This window comes from Lucilia sericata, unplaced genomic scaffold, assembly GCF_015586225.1.
Source record: "Lucilia sericata isolate MDLA Ls3-8-SP2 unplaced genomic scaffold, ASM1558622v1 Contig000556F_arrow, whole genome shotgun sequence".
In the NCBI taxonomy this organism is placed as follows: Eukaryota; Metazoa; Arthropoda; class Insecta; order Diptera; family Calliphoridae; genus Lucilia; species Lucilia sericata.
The window spans coordinates 68406-85111 of record NW_023994566.1 but is presented as its reverse complement, the minus strand read 5'-3'; the positions used below and the strand labels follow the sequence as shown (position 1 = coordinate 85111).

At 32.3% G+C, this 16706-nt stretch overlaps 1 protein-coding gene across 1 annotated transcript in view; it reads right to left on the bottom strand.

Moving 5' to 3' along the window:
* The window catches only part of LOC119606175 (protein TANC2), a gene marked incomplete at its 5' end in the record, with an annotated part of 78564 nt that overhangs the window by 49492 nt on the left and 12366 nt on the right, over positions 1-16706 (bottom strand). Inside the window, 2 exons of the mRNA XM_037959585.1 lie at positions 2456-2601; positions 8706-8888. Coding sequence (XP_037815513.1) covers positions 2456-2601; positions 8706-8888 — 329 coding nt within the window. The remainder of the gene's footprint in view (positions 1-2455; positions 2602-8705; positions 8889-16706) is intronic.

The following is a 16706-nucleotide window of genomic DNA, read 5'->3' as shown; positions in this document are numbered from 1 at the left end:
AACTAGAACAGAACTAGAACAGAACTAGAACAGAACTAGAACAGATCTAGAACCGAACTAGAAAAACTAGAACAGAACTAGAACAGACTAGAACAGAACTAGAAACAGAACTAGAACAGAACTAGAACAGAACTAGAACAGAAACTAGAAACAGAACTAGAACAGAACTAGAACAGAACTAGAACAGAACTAGAACAGAACTAGAACAGAACTAGAAACAGAACTAGAACAGAACTAGAACAGAACTAGAACAGAACTAGAACAGAACTAGAACAGAACTAGAAAACAGAACTAGAAGAACAGAACTAGAACAGAACTAGACCAGAACTAGAACAGAACTAGAACAGACTACTAGAACAGAACTAGAACAGAACTAGAACAGAACTAGAAACAGAACTAGAACAGAACTAGAACAGAACTAGAACAGAACTAGAACAGAACTAGAACAGAACTAGAAACAGAACTAGAACTAGAAAACTAGAACAGAACTAGAACAGAACTAGAACAGAACTAGAACAGAACTAGAACAGAACTAGAACAGAACTAGAACAGAACTAGAACAGAACTAGAACAGAACTAGAACAGCACTAGAACAGAACTAGAACAGAACTAGAACAGAACTAGAACAGAAACTAGAACAGAACTAGAACAGAACTAGAACAGAACTAGAACAGAACTAGAACGAGAACTAGAACTGAACTAGAGCTGAACTAGAACTAGAACTAAACAGAACTAAACAGAACTAAAACTAGAACTAGAACAGAACTGAAACGAACTAAAACAGAACTGATGAACAGAACTTGAACAGAACTAAAACGAGAACTAGAACAGAACTAGTACAGAACTAGAAAGAGAACTAGAACAGAACTAGTAACAGAACTAGAACAGAACTAGAACAGAACTAGAACAGAACTAGAACAGAACTAGTAACAGAACTAGAACAGAACTAGAACAGAACTAGAACAGAACTAGAACAGAACTAGAACAGAACTAGAACAGAACTAGAACAGAACTAGAACAGAACTAGAACAGAACTAGAACAGAACTAGAACAGAACTAGAACAGAACTAGAACAGAACTAGAACAGAACTAGAAGAGAACTAGAACAGAACTAGAACAGAACTAGAACTAGAACAGAACTAGAACAGAACAGAACAGAACAGAAACAGAACAGAACAGAACAGAACAGAACAGAACTAGAACAGAACTAGAACAGAGAACTAGAACAGAACTAGAACAGAACTAGAACAGAACTAGAACAGAACTAGAACAGAACTAGAACAGAACTAGAACAGAACTAGAACAGAACTAGAACAGAACTAGAACAGAACTAGAACAGAACTAGAACAGAACTAGAACAGAACTAGAACAGAACTAGAACAGAACTAGAACAGAACTAGAACAGAACTAGAAACAGAACTAGAACATAACTAGAACAGAACTAGAACAGAACTAGAACAGAACTAGAACAGAACTAGAACAGATCTAGAACAGATCTAGAACAGAACTAGAACAGAACTAGAACAGAACTAGAACAGAACTAGAACAGAACTAGAACAGAACTAGAACAGAACTAGAACAGAACTAGAACAGAACTAGAACAGAACTAGAACAGAACTAGAACAGAACTAGAACAGAACTAGAACAGAACTAGAACATAACTAGAACAGAACTAGAACAGAACTAGAACATAACTAGAACAGAACTAGAACAGAACTAGAACAGAACTAGAACTTTTGATCGAACACAAGTCGCGTAGAGAGAGATATTCACAAGCAGTGATAGCCTGAGTGCAGGGATTTGATTTTTAAAGATCATACTTGATAGGAGAATAAAGCTTCATATGTACGTTCTATAGCTCCTTTATGTTTGGATCCCAAATACTCTTCCAAGGCTTGAAAGTGGCAGTAACTTTTACTTTTTAAAAATCTCTAACAACTAAACTTTTAACTTAACCTAATAGACTTGCAATCTTTCAAAAGCTACTAATGATCATGCTTCTGCTTCATTTAGTTGTCTAACAAATTTAAGTTGTAATAGCAAAATCATTACAACATTAATACAACCTACAAAAACAATATTTTAAAAAATTTAGTTTCTTAATTGTAAATATATTTCAAATTGCATTAATTAAACTTAAATCTCTAAAGATTTAAACAAAGTACAATTATAAATGACAACCACAATTACCACTAAAAACATCAAACATTACAAAAACAAAAAAAGCTTTAAATATGCTTTTGTTTTTTACAAGCTTTTTGTTTTTTTAAATTGCAAGTTGTATTATGTATAAATTATGCATTCATTGCATGTGGTATTCCCCTTCTTCGTAAACATATGATACCTATACTCTACATAAAAAATCGTATAAACTTTTTTTGGTTAAAGTTTTTATACTTTTAATAAAAAACTATTGCATATAGTAGTCGTATGAAAAAAACAAGACTTTACTCACCTGCATGTATCTAGCCAAAGCGGCTGCATTTGTACGTTGCACTTGTGATCTCAACTGAGGCTGTGGTGAGCCCAGAGGGCTTACAATCGTTGATGTTGAACCACCAATGCCCGTGTCATAGCCTTGGGCATTGCTGCAATCGACATCTGGAAAAAAAATACAATAAAAAAGAGAATGAATAACATTATACATACATATTTATTTGTAATAAAAATAAAAAAGTTTTAAATAAAATTGTTTAACAAACAGAGAAAAAACTAGTAAACTTTAAGTCGTATGCAAAAGAAATACGTTTATATGACAAGAATAATTGTTAATTGCTAACAAATATCAAATGTTAATGTAAATTTATATAAAAATTTAAATTTAAAGAAAAAAAGCCACCGGCTGAAATCGAGAAGCTAATAAAGGATAGTAATATTTACGTTTGTACACTGAGAGAAAGGAATGTTTGGATTGATAACTTTTGGTTAAATAGAGGGAGTATGCCAGTAGGGAGAATTGGAGGCTATCGCCAAATTAAGCATAGATTATGTTAAAAACACAGATTGCAATTAGAGAGAAATGTGTAGGGAAAGAGAAAGTGAGCGATTTTGATTAATTGTCGAAAATCCTTTTAATGAACTATATTAGAACTAGAACTGGACTATAATTAAACTAGAACTGATCTAGAACTGAACTAAACTAGATCTGAACTAGAATTGCACCAGAACTAGAACAGATCTAGAATAGAACTGGAACAGAACTAGAACAGAACTAGAATAGAACTAGAACTGAACTAGAACTGAACTAGAACTGAACTAGAACTAAACTAGAACTGAAGTAGCACTGAACTAGAACTGAACTGAACTAGAACTGAACTAGAACTGAACTAGAACTGAACTAGAACTGAACTAGAACTGAACTAGAACTGAACTAGAACTGAACTAGAACTGAACTAGAACTGAACTAGAACTGAACTAGAACTGAACTAGAACTGAACTAGAACTGAACTAGAACTGAACTAGAACTGAACTAGAACTGAACTAGAACTGAACTAGAACTGAACTAGAACTGAACTAGAACTGAACTAGAACTGAACTAGAACTGAACTAGAACTGAACTGAACTAGAACTGAACTAGAACTGAACTAGAACTGAACTAGAACTGAACTAGACTGACCTAGAACTGAACTAGAACTGAACTAGAACTGAACTAGAACTGAACTAGAACTGAACTAGAACTGAACTAGAACTGAACTAGAACTGAACTAGAACTGAACTAGAACTGAACTAGAACTGAACTAGAACTGAACTAGAACTGAACTAGAACTGAACTAGAACCGAACTAGAACTGAACTAGAACTGAACTAGAACTGAACTAGAACTGAACTAGAACTGAACTAGAACAGAACTAGAACTGAACTAGAACAGAACAGGACAGAACTAGAACAGTACTGGAACAAAACTGGAACAGAACTAGAACAGATCTAGAACAGATCTAGAACAGAATTAGAACAGAATTAGAACAGAATTAGAACAGAACAGAATTAGAACAGAACAGAACTAGAACAGAACAGAACTAGAACAGAACTAGAACAGAACTAGAACAGAACTAGAACAGAACTAGAACAGAACTAGAACAGAACTAGAACAGAACTAGAACAGAACTAGAACAGAACTAGAACAGAACTAGAACAGAACTAGAACAGAACTAGAACAGAACAGAACTAGAACAGAATTAGAACAGAACTAGAACAGAACTAGAACAGAACTAGAACAGAACTAGAACAGAACTAGAACAGAACTAGAACAGAACTAGGACAGAAATAGAATAGAAATAGAATAGAAATAGAACTGAACTAGAACAGAACTAGAACAGAACTAGAACTGAACTAGAACTGAACTAGAACTGAACTAGAACTGAACTAGAACTGAACTAGAATAGAACTGAACTAGAACTGAACTAGAACTGAACTAGAACAGAACTAGAACAGAATAGAACTAGAACTAGAACAGAACTGGAACAAAACTAGAATAGAACTAGAACAGATCTAGAACAGAACTAGAACAGAACTAGAAAAGAACTAGAATGCAATTTGGACAAAACTAGAAGAGAACTAGAACAAAATTTGAACACAACTGTAACAGAACTAGAACAGAACTAGAACAGAACTAGAACAGAACAGAACTAGAACAGAACTAGAACAGAACTAGAACAGAACTAGAACAGAACTATAACAGAACTAGAACAGAAATAGAATAGAACTGGAACAGGACTAGAAAAGAACTAGAATGCACGAGAACAGAACTAGAATGCACGAGAACAGAACTATAACAGAACTAGAACAGAACTAGAACAGAACTATAACAGAACTAGAACAGAACTAGAACAGAACTAGAACAGAACTAGAACAGAACTAGAACAGAACTAGAACAGAACTAGAACAGAACTAGAACAGAACTAGAACAGAACTAGAACTAGAACAAAACTAGAACAGAACTAGTTTTAGTCTAGGACTTAACTAGAATTGATGTACAATGAAGCACTTATTTCTCTCAGTGTTAACAGTTGTAGTCAATTAGTTATTATTGGTAACACTAATTCACATACGTTTGCACACAGTTGTCTTTTTCTATCGAGTTTTTTTCCTAAACTCATAACTAATTGCACTTTGGCATCACTTGCCAAACAAATAAATGGCAGTTAGTTTTGAAAAATATGCAATTTTTGTGACTTGAGTTACCTCGTAATACACTTAAATCGTTACGATATTTTATGTAGTAGAAAAAACAAAAAGAAAAAAACACAAATAAAACGTAAAAATGCAAATTTTTCCATAATATGCAAAATAATAATAAAAAGCAAAAAAACAAACTCCATATAGTATTCAATTACACAATAAAAAAATCTTAACAAGCGATCTTTTGGAAAAACCTTCTAACACTTTAATGATTTACCATGGCCTTTTACAAGCAAAAAAACATATTGGAAATCTACCACACATTGTTATTATACATACATACGTAAGATTTTGAAAATAAGTTACACCTCAGGCTTTATTAACAGCCTTAATAGTTTGCTGTGAATAACACAAATTTATTCAGAAGTAAATAGAGTTTTGTTGTTATTTTAAATACTTAAAATGCAAAACAAAATACTTTTGTTTGAAATAAATTGTTTGTTGTTTGCATTTTATGCAAATTTGCCTTATGTATTTAAAATTGTTAAATAAATTGTTTTTTAATGTTTTTAGTTTTAAGTTTTGTTTAAATTATGTGTGAATTTACTGGGATTTTTGTATAGAATTGTTTTTTCTCGCTTTAAATGCTACAATTTTTAAACAAGTGTTGTTTGTATCTACTATTTTTGTATTCTTATTAGTGGAGTTAACTAAGAATTCAAATGACCTTTATTACTTGATTTATTTATATTTTTGCATGTATAATGTAAATAAATATTTATTTTTCTATAAATAACAAAATTATTTAATTTACCATAAATTAGGGTTGTAATATTTGCTACGTTCTAGTATAAAGTTTCAATTGTAATGAAGCAGGTAGTATGGCTAAATTCATACAAACAATGTACAAATCTAGATCAGAGATGGGCGCACTCATACTTATTTCCACAGAACTGTTAGTAGAGTAAACGACAATGTATGCCAAACTACATCTAGTAACTATTATTCAATTGTTATTTTATAAAAAATTACCCAACACTGTTTTAAATGGAATATTTTGTTTAATCTAGATAAATATCGTTAATTTTATGTCGGTATTTTGTTTAATTTATTTATAAAAGTTTGTAATTATTGAGGTAGAAGTGTTAAATACAAATTGTTGTTACCGATTTTTTCTTTGTTTCGAATATATTAGAGGTAATCATTAATTATCGGTTATTAGACATTCTGTACACGTTAATTTATTTATATAAAAAACTAATACTTATTAACATAATTGACAATAAATTTGCTCAGACATTTACTAATTGTTGTTATAATTTGTATATAAAAGCAAAATAATAGATGGAATAAGTCTATTTTCAAGAATTTGCTATTTTGCGGAAATGAAATGAACTAGAACTAAAAAACAGAACTAGAACTAAAAACAGAACTAGAACTAAAAACAGAACTAGAACAGAACTAGAACAGAACTAGAACAGAACTAGAACAGAACTAGAACAGAACTAGAACAGAACTAAAACAGAACTAGAACAGAACTAGAACAGAACTAGAACAGAACAAGAACAGAACTAGAACAGAACTAGAACAGAACTAGAACAGAACTAGAACAGAACTAGAACAGAACTAGAACAGAACAGAACTAGAACAGAACTAGAACAGAACTAGAACAGAACTAGAACAGAACTAGAACATAACTAGAACAGAACTAGAACAGAACTAGAACAGAACTAGAACAGAACTAGAACAGAACTAGAACAGAACTAGAACATAACTAGAACATAACTAGAACAGAACTAGAACAGAACTAGAACAGAACTAGAACTGAACTAGAACTGAACAAAAACTGATCTATAACTGATCTATAACTGAACTAGAACTGAACTAAAACTGAACTAGAACTGAACTAGAACCGAACAAGAACTGAACTAGAACTGAATTAGAACTGAACTAGAACTGAACTGGAATAGAACTAGAACAGAACTAGAACAGAACTAGAACAGAACTAGAACTAGAACAGAACTAGAACAGAACTAGAAAAGAACTAGAAAAGAACTAGAACAGAACTAGAACAGAACTAGAACAGAACTAGAACAGAACTAGAACAGAACTAGAACAGAACTAGAACAGAACTAGAACAGAACTAGAACAGAACTAGAACAGAACTAGAACAGCACTGGAACAGAACTAGAACAGAACTAGAACAGATCTAGAACAGAACTAGAACAGAACTAGAACAGAACTAGAACAGAACTAGAACAGAACTAGAACAGAACTAGAACTGAACTAGAACTGAACTAGAACAGAACTAGAACAGAACTAGAACAGAACTAGAACAGAACTAGAACAGAACTAGAACAGAACTAGAACAGAACTAGAACAGAACTAGAACAGAACTAGAACAGAACTAGAACAGAACTAGAACAGAACTAGAACAGAACTAGAACAGAACTAGAACAGAACTAGAACAGAACTAGAACAGAACTAGAACAGAACTAGAACAGAACTAGAACAGAACTAGAACAGAACTAGAACTGAAATGAACTAGAAGAGAACTAGAACAGAACTAAAACAGAATAGAACAGAACTAGAACAGAACTAGAACAGAACTAGAACAGAACTAGAACAGAACTAGAACAGAACTAGAACAGAACTAGAACAGAACTAGAACAGAACTAGAACAGAACTAGAACAGAACTAGAACAGAACTAGAACAGAACTAGAACAGAACTAGAACAGAACTAGAACAGAACTAGAACAGAACTAGAACAGAACTAGAACAGAACTAGAACAGAACTAGAACAGAACTATAACAGAACTAGAACAGAACAGAACAGAACTAGAACTGAAATGAACTAGAACAGAACTAGAACTAGAACTGAACTAGAACTGAACTAGAACTGAACTAGAACAGAACTAGAACAGAACTAGAACTGAAATAGAACAGAACTAGAACAGAACTAGAACAGAACTAGAACAGAACTAGAACAGAACTAGAACAGAACTAGAACAGAACTAGAACAGAACTAGAACAGAACTAGAACAGAACTAGAACAGAACTAGACAGAACTAGACAGAACTAGAACAGAACTAGAACAGAACTAGAACTAGAACAGAACTAGAACAGAACTAGAACAGAACTAGAACAGAACTAGAACAGAACTAGAACAGAACTAGAACAGAACTAGAACAGAACTAGAACAGAACTAGAACAGAACTAGAACTTAACTTGAACTGAACTAGTACTGAACTAGTACTGAACTAGTACTGAACTAGAACCGAACTAGAACTAAACTAGTACTGAACGAGAACCGAACTAGAGCTGGACTCAAAACGCAAAGAAAAAAAATTATGCGTTTTTATTGATTCTTTTCATATGAATTTAATATTAACCCAATATTTCTGTTTAAACACCTCAAAACTAATTAAAATTAATTTCAACTGTTGATCTATGATTATTCTTAGGAAAAAAACACTCCTTTCCAAACCTCCATTAAACTATAAAATTTCAATTAAAATTCTTTAAAAAAACACTACAACAGTAGCACTGCTACTGTTTGCTACAAATCTCGCATTCTTTTTACTCACCTTTTAGCGAACTATTCATGCACATCGGACACTGATCGTTGCGGAACATACAGGAATAGCAACGTTCATGACCACAAGTATCGATTAGTTTTCGTCGTTTACCTTTGTCGAATGAAATGCGACAACTGGGACAAACCGAACCGCTGGTATCATGTTCCAATAAACGGCGTATAGATTGCAAATCTAAAAATAAACAAAACAACAACACATTTTATTATTAGTTTTTTTTATTTCAATTAATTTAACATAAAACTTAATTTATTAAGCAAGATATTTCTTTATAATATTCTATTAATTGAAAATACCAAAAAATTAGCATAATTTAAGATCTTCTTCTTCGTTTTTTAGACTTGCAACAAGTCTATAAAATTTATGCGTTCACACACTCACGTTTTATGTAGGCGCGCACACACAATGTGAATAATTAATTTCAAATTAGCATTTTATTTTGAGAAAATAAAACAACAACTTAACTTTGTGTTTTTTCACAGACTAAAGCGTGAAATAACCTAAAATAGATAGTATTAAAATAACTATAGACAGATAGTTAGTTATGCTTTATAATGTTAGGTATTCCAAAAAAAGTTTGTAGCGCCTTTTGGAAACCGTACATTATGTTTTTGCCTTATTAGTTAAATACTTTTTATAATTGAATATTGTGGCAAATTTCCCCTTAAGGAATATAATATATTTCAATTTAATTTGTTTTTAACACGCTTTTATTTTGTAATTATTCAAAAAAAATTAATTAAGTAAACGAACTAGAAATTTTGCGTTATTTTCTGCTGGCTGCTAAAATAATAGTTATTAGAGGAATTAATTATGCCCGTGTGTAAATTATAAAGAGAGGAAAATTTTCATAAAATAATTTATCGCAGAGTTCCTAAACACTACTCTGTTCTATTCGAAATTAATAATTTTTTTACAATTCCAAACTGTCAAAATTACTTTATAAACTTAATTAGAACCGAAATAAAACGGAACTTATACTGATCAAGAATTCATCTACAACATAACTAGAACAGAGCTAGGACAGAACTAGAACAGAACTAGAACAGAACTAGAACAGAACTAGAAGAGATCTAGAAGAGAACTAGAACAGAACTAGAACAGAACTAGAACAAAACTAGAACAAAACTAGAACAGAACTAGAACATAACTAGAACATAACTAGAACATAACTAGAACAGAACTAGAACAGAACTAGAACAGAACTAGAACAGAACTAGAACAGAACTAGAACAGAACTAGAACAGAACTAGAACAGAACTAGAACAGAACTAGAACAGAACTAGAACAGAACTAGAACAGAACTAGAAGAGAACTAGAACAGAACTAGAACAGAACTAGAACAGAACTAGAACAGAACTAGAAGAGATCTAGAAGAGAACTAGAACAGAACTAGAACAGAACTAGAACAAAACTAGAACAAAACTAGAACAGAACTAGAACATAACTAGAACATAACTAGAACATAACTAGAACATAACTAGAACAGAACTAGAACAGAACTAGAACATAACTAGAACAGAACTAGAACAGAACTAGAACAGAACTAGAACAGAACCAGAACTGAACTAGAACAGAACTAGAACAGAACTAGAACAGAACTAGAACAGAACTAGAACAGAACTAGAACTGAACTAGAACTGAACTAGAACTGAACTACAACAGAGTTAGAACAGAACTACAACAGAGTTAGAACTGAACTAGAACTGAACTAGAACTGAACTACAACAGAGTTAGAACTGAACTAGAACTGAACTAGAACTAGAACTGAACTAGAACTGAACTAGAACTGAACTGAACTAGAACTGAACTAGAACTGAACTAGAACTAGAACTGAACTAGAACTGAACTAGAACTGAACTGAATAGAACTGAACTAGAACTGAACTAGAACTGAACTAGAACTGAACTAGAACTGAACTAGAACTGAACTAGAACTGAACTAGAACTGAACTAGAACTGAACTAGAACTGAACTAGAACTGAACTAGAACTGAACTAGAACTGAACTAGAACTGAACTAGAACTGAACTAGAACTGAACTAGAACTGAACTAGAACTGAACTAGAACTGAACTAGAACTGAACTAGAACTGAACTAGAACTGAACTAGAACTGAACTAGAACTGAACTAGAACTGAACTAGAACTGAACTAGAACTGAACTAGAACTGAACTAGAACTGAACTAGAACTGAACTAGAACAGGACTAGAACAGGACTAGAACAGAACTAGAACAGAACTAGAACAGAACTAGAACAGAACTAGAACTGTACTAGAACTGAACTAGAACTGAACTAGAACTGAACTAGAACAGAACTAGAACAGAACTAGAACAGAACTAGAACAGAACTAGAACAGAACTAGAACAGAATTAGAACGGAACTAGAACAGAACTAGAACAGAACTAGAATAGAACTAGAATACAAATAGAACAGAACTAGAACAGAACTAGAACAGAACTAGAACAGAACTAGAACAGAACTAGAACAGAACTGGAACAGAACTAGAACAGAACTAGAACAGAACTAGAACAGAACTAGAACAGAACAAGAACAGAACTAGAACAGAACTAGAACATAACTAGAACAGAACCAGAACAGAACTAGAACAGAACTGGAACAGAACTAGAACAGGACTAGAACAGAACTAGAACAGAACTAGAACAGAACTAGAACAGAACTAGAACAGAACTAGAACAGAACTAGAACAGAACTAGAACAGAACTAGAACCGTACTAGAACTGAACTAGAACAGAACTAGAACAGAACTAGAACAGAACTAGAACAGAACTAGAACAGAACTAGAACAGAACTAGAACAGAACTAGAACAAATCTAGAACAGAACTAGAACAGAACTAGAACAGAACTAGAACTGAACTAGAACTGAACTAGAACTGAACTAGAACTGAACTAGAACTGAACTAGAACTGAACTAGAACTGAACTAGAACTGAACTAGAACTGAACTAGAACTGAACTAGAACTGAACTAGAACTGAACTAGAACTGAACTAGAACTGAACTAGAACTGAACTAGAACTGAACTAGAACTGAACTAGAACTGAACTAGAACTGAACTAGAACTGAACTAGAACTGAACTAGAACTAGAACTGAACTAGAACTGAACTAGAACTGAATTAGAACTGAACTAGAACTGAACTAGAACTAGAATTGAACTGAACTAGATCTAGAACTTAACTAGAAATGATCTGAACTAGAACTAGGGGATTTCGGATTAAAAACAGACAAAAGTCGAACTTTGTATTAGCACACTACCGACTATGTAATGAAGGTATTTACATTAAAGTTAAAAAGTTGTAAATTCTAACTTTTTCTGTAGGGTATCCATACCGGTGTCTACTCTACTTAGCTATTCTCTTTGTTAGGCAATCATTTTTCTACGTGAACACTCGTAATTTAAGAATATGTCGTTAATTATTGTCAACTTTTGCACGTCCACTCGCGCCGTGTTCTGCTACTCTAAAGAATCAGAAAAAAAAGAAACATTTAACACATGGATATGATCAGAAAAACCATCAGACAATCGATCTTATGCAGATCTTGTTTTTTTACACATTGTAATTTTTGTTTCTACTACGTAAGTACTATTCGAATGCAAGTGTGGGTAGTTTGAAAAACAGATGATATTAAATTGCCAACAGTCCGAACGTTTGTACTTGTAACTCATTCACCACATTTTAACCTGTTTAGTTAACAAGTTTGTTGTTGCTAAACAAAACTTCTACATCCAAGATCCAAGCAAAAAAGATCTTTACAAAGTTTAGTGTTACCAACCAACAGCAGTTGCTGGTTAAACGAGGTTTTAACGTTCACAGTTTGTTATTTATGTGGGTTGTAAGTTTTACGTTTGTATATTTTAACTATTGTTTATTTATATTTTTAGTTATTATAGTTTTTTATCATTGTTTATATAGAATTTATCTTTGTAATAAATAGCTTTTAAGGGAAAAATTATACTTTATTAAAATTAATTTACATTAATTAAATAATAGATTATCTAAGAGATTAAACTAAATCAATAGAAAATTTTCTTTAATATGTTAAGCATGGCAACGCGCAATTTGCATTAACCTCGAAAATTTTAATTAAATTTTTGAATTAAATAGAAGAAAACCAAAAACTATGCCTTTACCCAAAACATGTCTGGAATATGTAGGTAGCCAGTTCTTACACAAAAAACACCTTTTTATAAAAAACAAATCCAAAATTATTTTGCTTTTTTCCCAAATTTGAGTGGGTTTTTATGCGAAAATAATACCAGCACAAGACGTGCAACGTCCGGTGCACTCAAAACTTTTGAGTGAGTGTTATAAATTGTAAAAATATTCGGAAATGTAAAATACTTATGTAAAGTTAACAAAATCCTTTGTTATTTAAAATAACTAATACAAATTTTTGAGTGTATTTGAAAAAATCCATGCAATTTTTTCCAATTTTTTTGCGTGTGGGTTGTAGACCACGATTTTTTTCATAACATTTTACAATTGAGGTATAAAAAAAAACACAACCCAGAACCACGACATAAAGTCTGGCAGTGAACATTACAACAACAATTGTATTTGTAGTTGCTTTGCTTTTTTTCAAAAATGTTTTAATGCGGGATTATTATTCATTATTATTTTGCATTTTCAACACAATAATATTGAAAACTATGTTAAAAAATATATTCTATATATTAAATGTGAGGAAGTGGGACTGTTTTATGAATAGTTTTGTGCTTTTAACTTTATGAGTTTTTAAATGCATTGTTAGTCTAAAGTTTTTTAAATGCAGTCATTTGTATTAAGGGTTAAAAGTAATGAATAATAAAAAAATCAGCAACGGAAGTATTTACAACATGCGAATGAAACGCGTAATTATTAAAAAAAGGTTTAAATCAGTAGTTGAAAAAACTCATTGATTTTAGAGATAATTTTATAAAACTGAATAAAAAATGACTTGAACTTTTAACGTCACGAACTTAGAAACAATAATGATATGATTCAATTTGATTAAAATAGGGTTCGTTTAGTTTGAAGATTTTAGATTGTAGAGTTTAAAGATCAATTAACCTTCTAAAGCAGTAGAGAAGCACTGCCTAGAAAGGCATATTATTGCGCTAGAACCGAACTAGAACAGAACTAGAACTGAACTAGAACTGAACTATAACTGAACTAGAACTGAATTAGAACTGAACTAGAACTGAACTAGAATTGAACTTGAACGAAACTGGAACAGAACTAGAACAGAACTAGAACAGAACTAGAACTGAACTAGAACTGAACTAGAACAGAACTAGAACTGAACTAGAACTGAACTAGAACTGAACTAGAACTGAACTAGAACTGAACTAGAACTGAACTAGAACTAGACAGAATTAGAACAGAACTAGAACAGAACTAGAACAGAACTAGAACAGAACTAGAACAGAACTAGAACAGAACTAGAACAGAACTAGAACAGAACTAGAACAGAACTAGAACAGAACTAGAGCAGAACTAGAACAGAACTAGAACAGAACTAGAACAGAACTAGAACAGAACTAGAACTGAACTAGAACTGAACTAGAACAGAACTAGAACAGAACTAGAACAGAACTAGAACTGAACTATAACAGAACTAGAACAGAACTAGAACAGAACTAGAACAGAACAGAACAGAACTAGAACAGAACGAACAGAACAGAACAGAACAGAACAGAACAGAACAGAACTAGAACAGAACTAGAACAGAACTAGAACAGAACTAGAACAGAACTAGAACAGAACTAGAACAGAACTAGAACAGAACTAGAACAGAACTAGAACAGAACTAGAACAGAACTAGAACAGAACTAGAACAGAACTAGAACAGAACTAGAACAGAACTAGAACTAGACAGAACTAGAACAGAACTAGAACAGAACTAGAACAGAACTAGAACAGAACTAGAACAGACTAGAACAGAACTAGAACTGAACTAGAACAGAACTAGAACAGAACTAGAACAGAACTAGAACAGAACTAGAACAGAACTAGAACAGAACTAGAACAGAAAACTAGAACTAAACTAACAGAACCTAGAACAGATCTAGAACAGAACTAGAACAGAACTAGAACAAAACTAGAACAGAACCAGAACAGAACTAGAACAGAACTAGAACAGAACTAGAACAGAACTAGAACAGAACTAGAAAGAACTAGAACAGAACTAGAACAGAACTAGAACAGAACTAGAACAGAACTAGAACAGACTAGGAACATAACTAGAACAGAACTAGAACAGAACTAGAACAGAACTAGAACAGAACTAAAACAGAACTAGAACGAACTAGACAGAACTAGAACAGAACTAGAACAGAACTAGAACAGAACTAGAACAGAACTAGAACAGAACTAGAACAGAACTAGAACAGAACTAGAACAGAACTAGAACAGAACTAGAACAGAACTAGAACAGAACTAGAACAGAACTAAAACAGAACTAGAACAGAACTAGAACAAAACTAGAACAGAAATAGAACAGAACTAGAGCAGAACTAAAACAGAACTAGAACGGAAGTCTCTCTTCTCCAAAACGATCCGATTCTCCATCGTCCCAAGATTTTTAACTCAACGAAAGATGTATCAATCGGTGCATGCAGGGATTATCTGACATAACTGAAAGATCACTTGGAGAAAGGGCCAGTGCTCGGATTAATAATCTGCGAAGTTGCCTTAATAATTTTCTAATGGTAACTGTGATATCATATCTTTAACGTAACTTTTGATAAGCTTAAGTGGTATTGGTAGTGTTGAAAGAATGCCAGTAAAATTTTGGAGGACACACCCGATAATAAGGAAATTTTGAAAGAGTTCCGATAGTGTTAGAAATAGGCACACTCTCTGTATTCAATATAGATAGATAAGTTTTTAAGACTTGTTGATAATATTGCGCAAATCTTTAATATGATATTATAAGGGGAAATTCCAGTATTAATAGACAAGAAGAGGTAACAGCTCTTGTAAATAAACGCAAAATAAAAGAATCCAATTTCCTCTTAAGCTGCTTTAAACTAATATTAAAACTTTAGCTGTTCCTGCTAAAAATCTTGAGTGCCTATATGGACCATAAATAATTTTCTTAAAAAATGTGTAAAAAAAAAACTTTACTACAAGACAATTTCAAACTTGTGTTAATTGGTAAATTTTAAGCTGAACTTTACAATGTCAACATACGCCTGCGTATTTAGACGCAACATTAAAAAAACAACAAAAGACTGCAGACAAAAACCAACCCACGTTTAAAAACGCGCCAAAATGTGAAAAAAGTCAACTGGTAAGAGGTGCATAAACTTACAACAAAAGACTTTTGGAGAGACCATAGTCTAGGAAACGGAGCCATATGCCAGACTTAAGAGTAACAAGAACAACAGCAAACGACATTAACAACTTGAAAAAAATAGGGAGCAAGGTGGATGAATGCTGGTAAATGTTTTTTTTTGTGAGTTTAAGGCAAAACGTAGTTTAAACATTTAATTTTGCAAGGAATTATTTAACAAGTGCAAATGTTTGTTTTTGTCATGTTTATGTAGACAATAAACAAAATGTAAAATGTTGTTTATTTTTTTAAAACATAAAAAAACGCGTAAAACTTTAAGATGACATATTGCTTAAAACTAAATACTGGTAGTGGGTAAATTCAGAAAAGGGTCTTCGATTTAGTTTTGCAGAGAAATTAAAATTAACATGTATTAAGTTTAAAAAGGAACTTTAAATACACTGAGAGACATTTGTTTGAAAATGCAAAACAAAACTTCATTTCAGTTCCTGGAAATTTCGGAAATTCTTATAAATTTTATATAACTTATACAAATTTTTCTAAGTGTATGACAATATAATTGTAATATCAGAAAATTAGTTGTGCCTTAATTTTGCATAAATTAAAGGACAGAGAAAAAAAACGTAACACATGGTGCTTTTAGAAACTTATTCAAAAATAAAACGGCGCGTTTTTTACAGGCTTCTGTTGTTGAC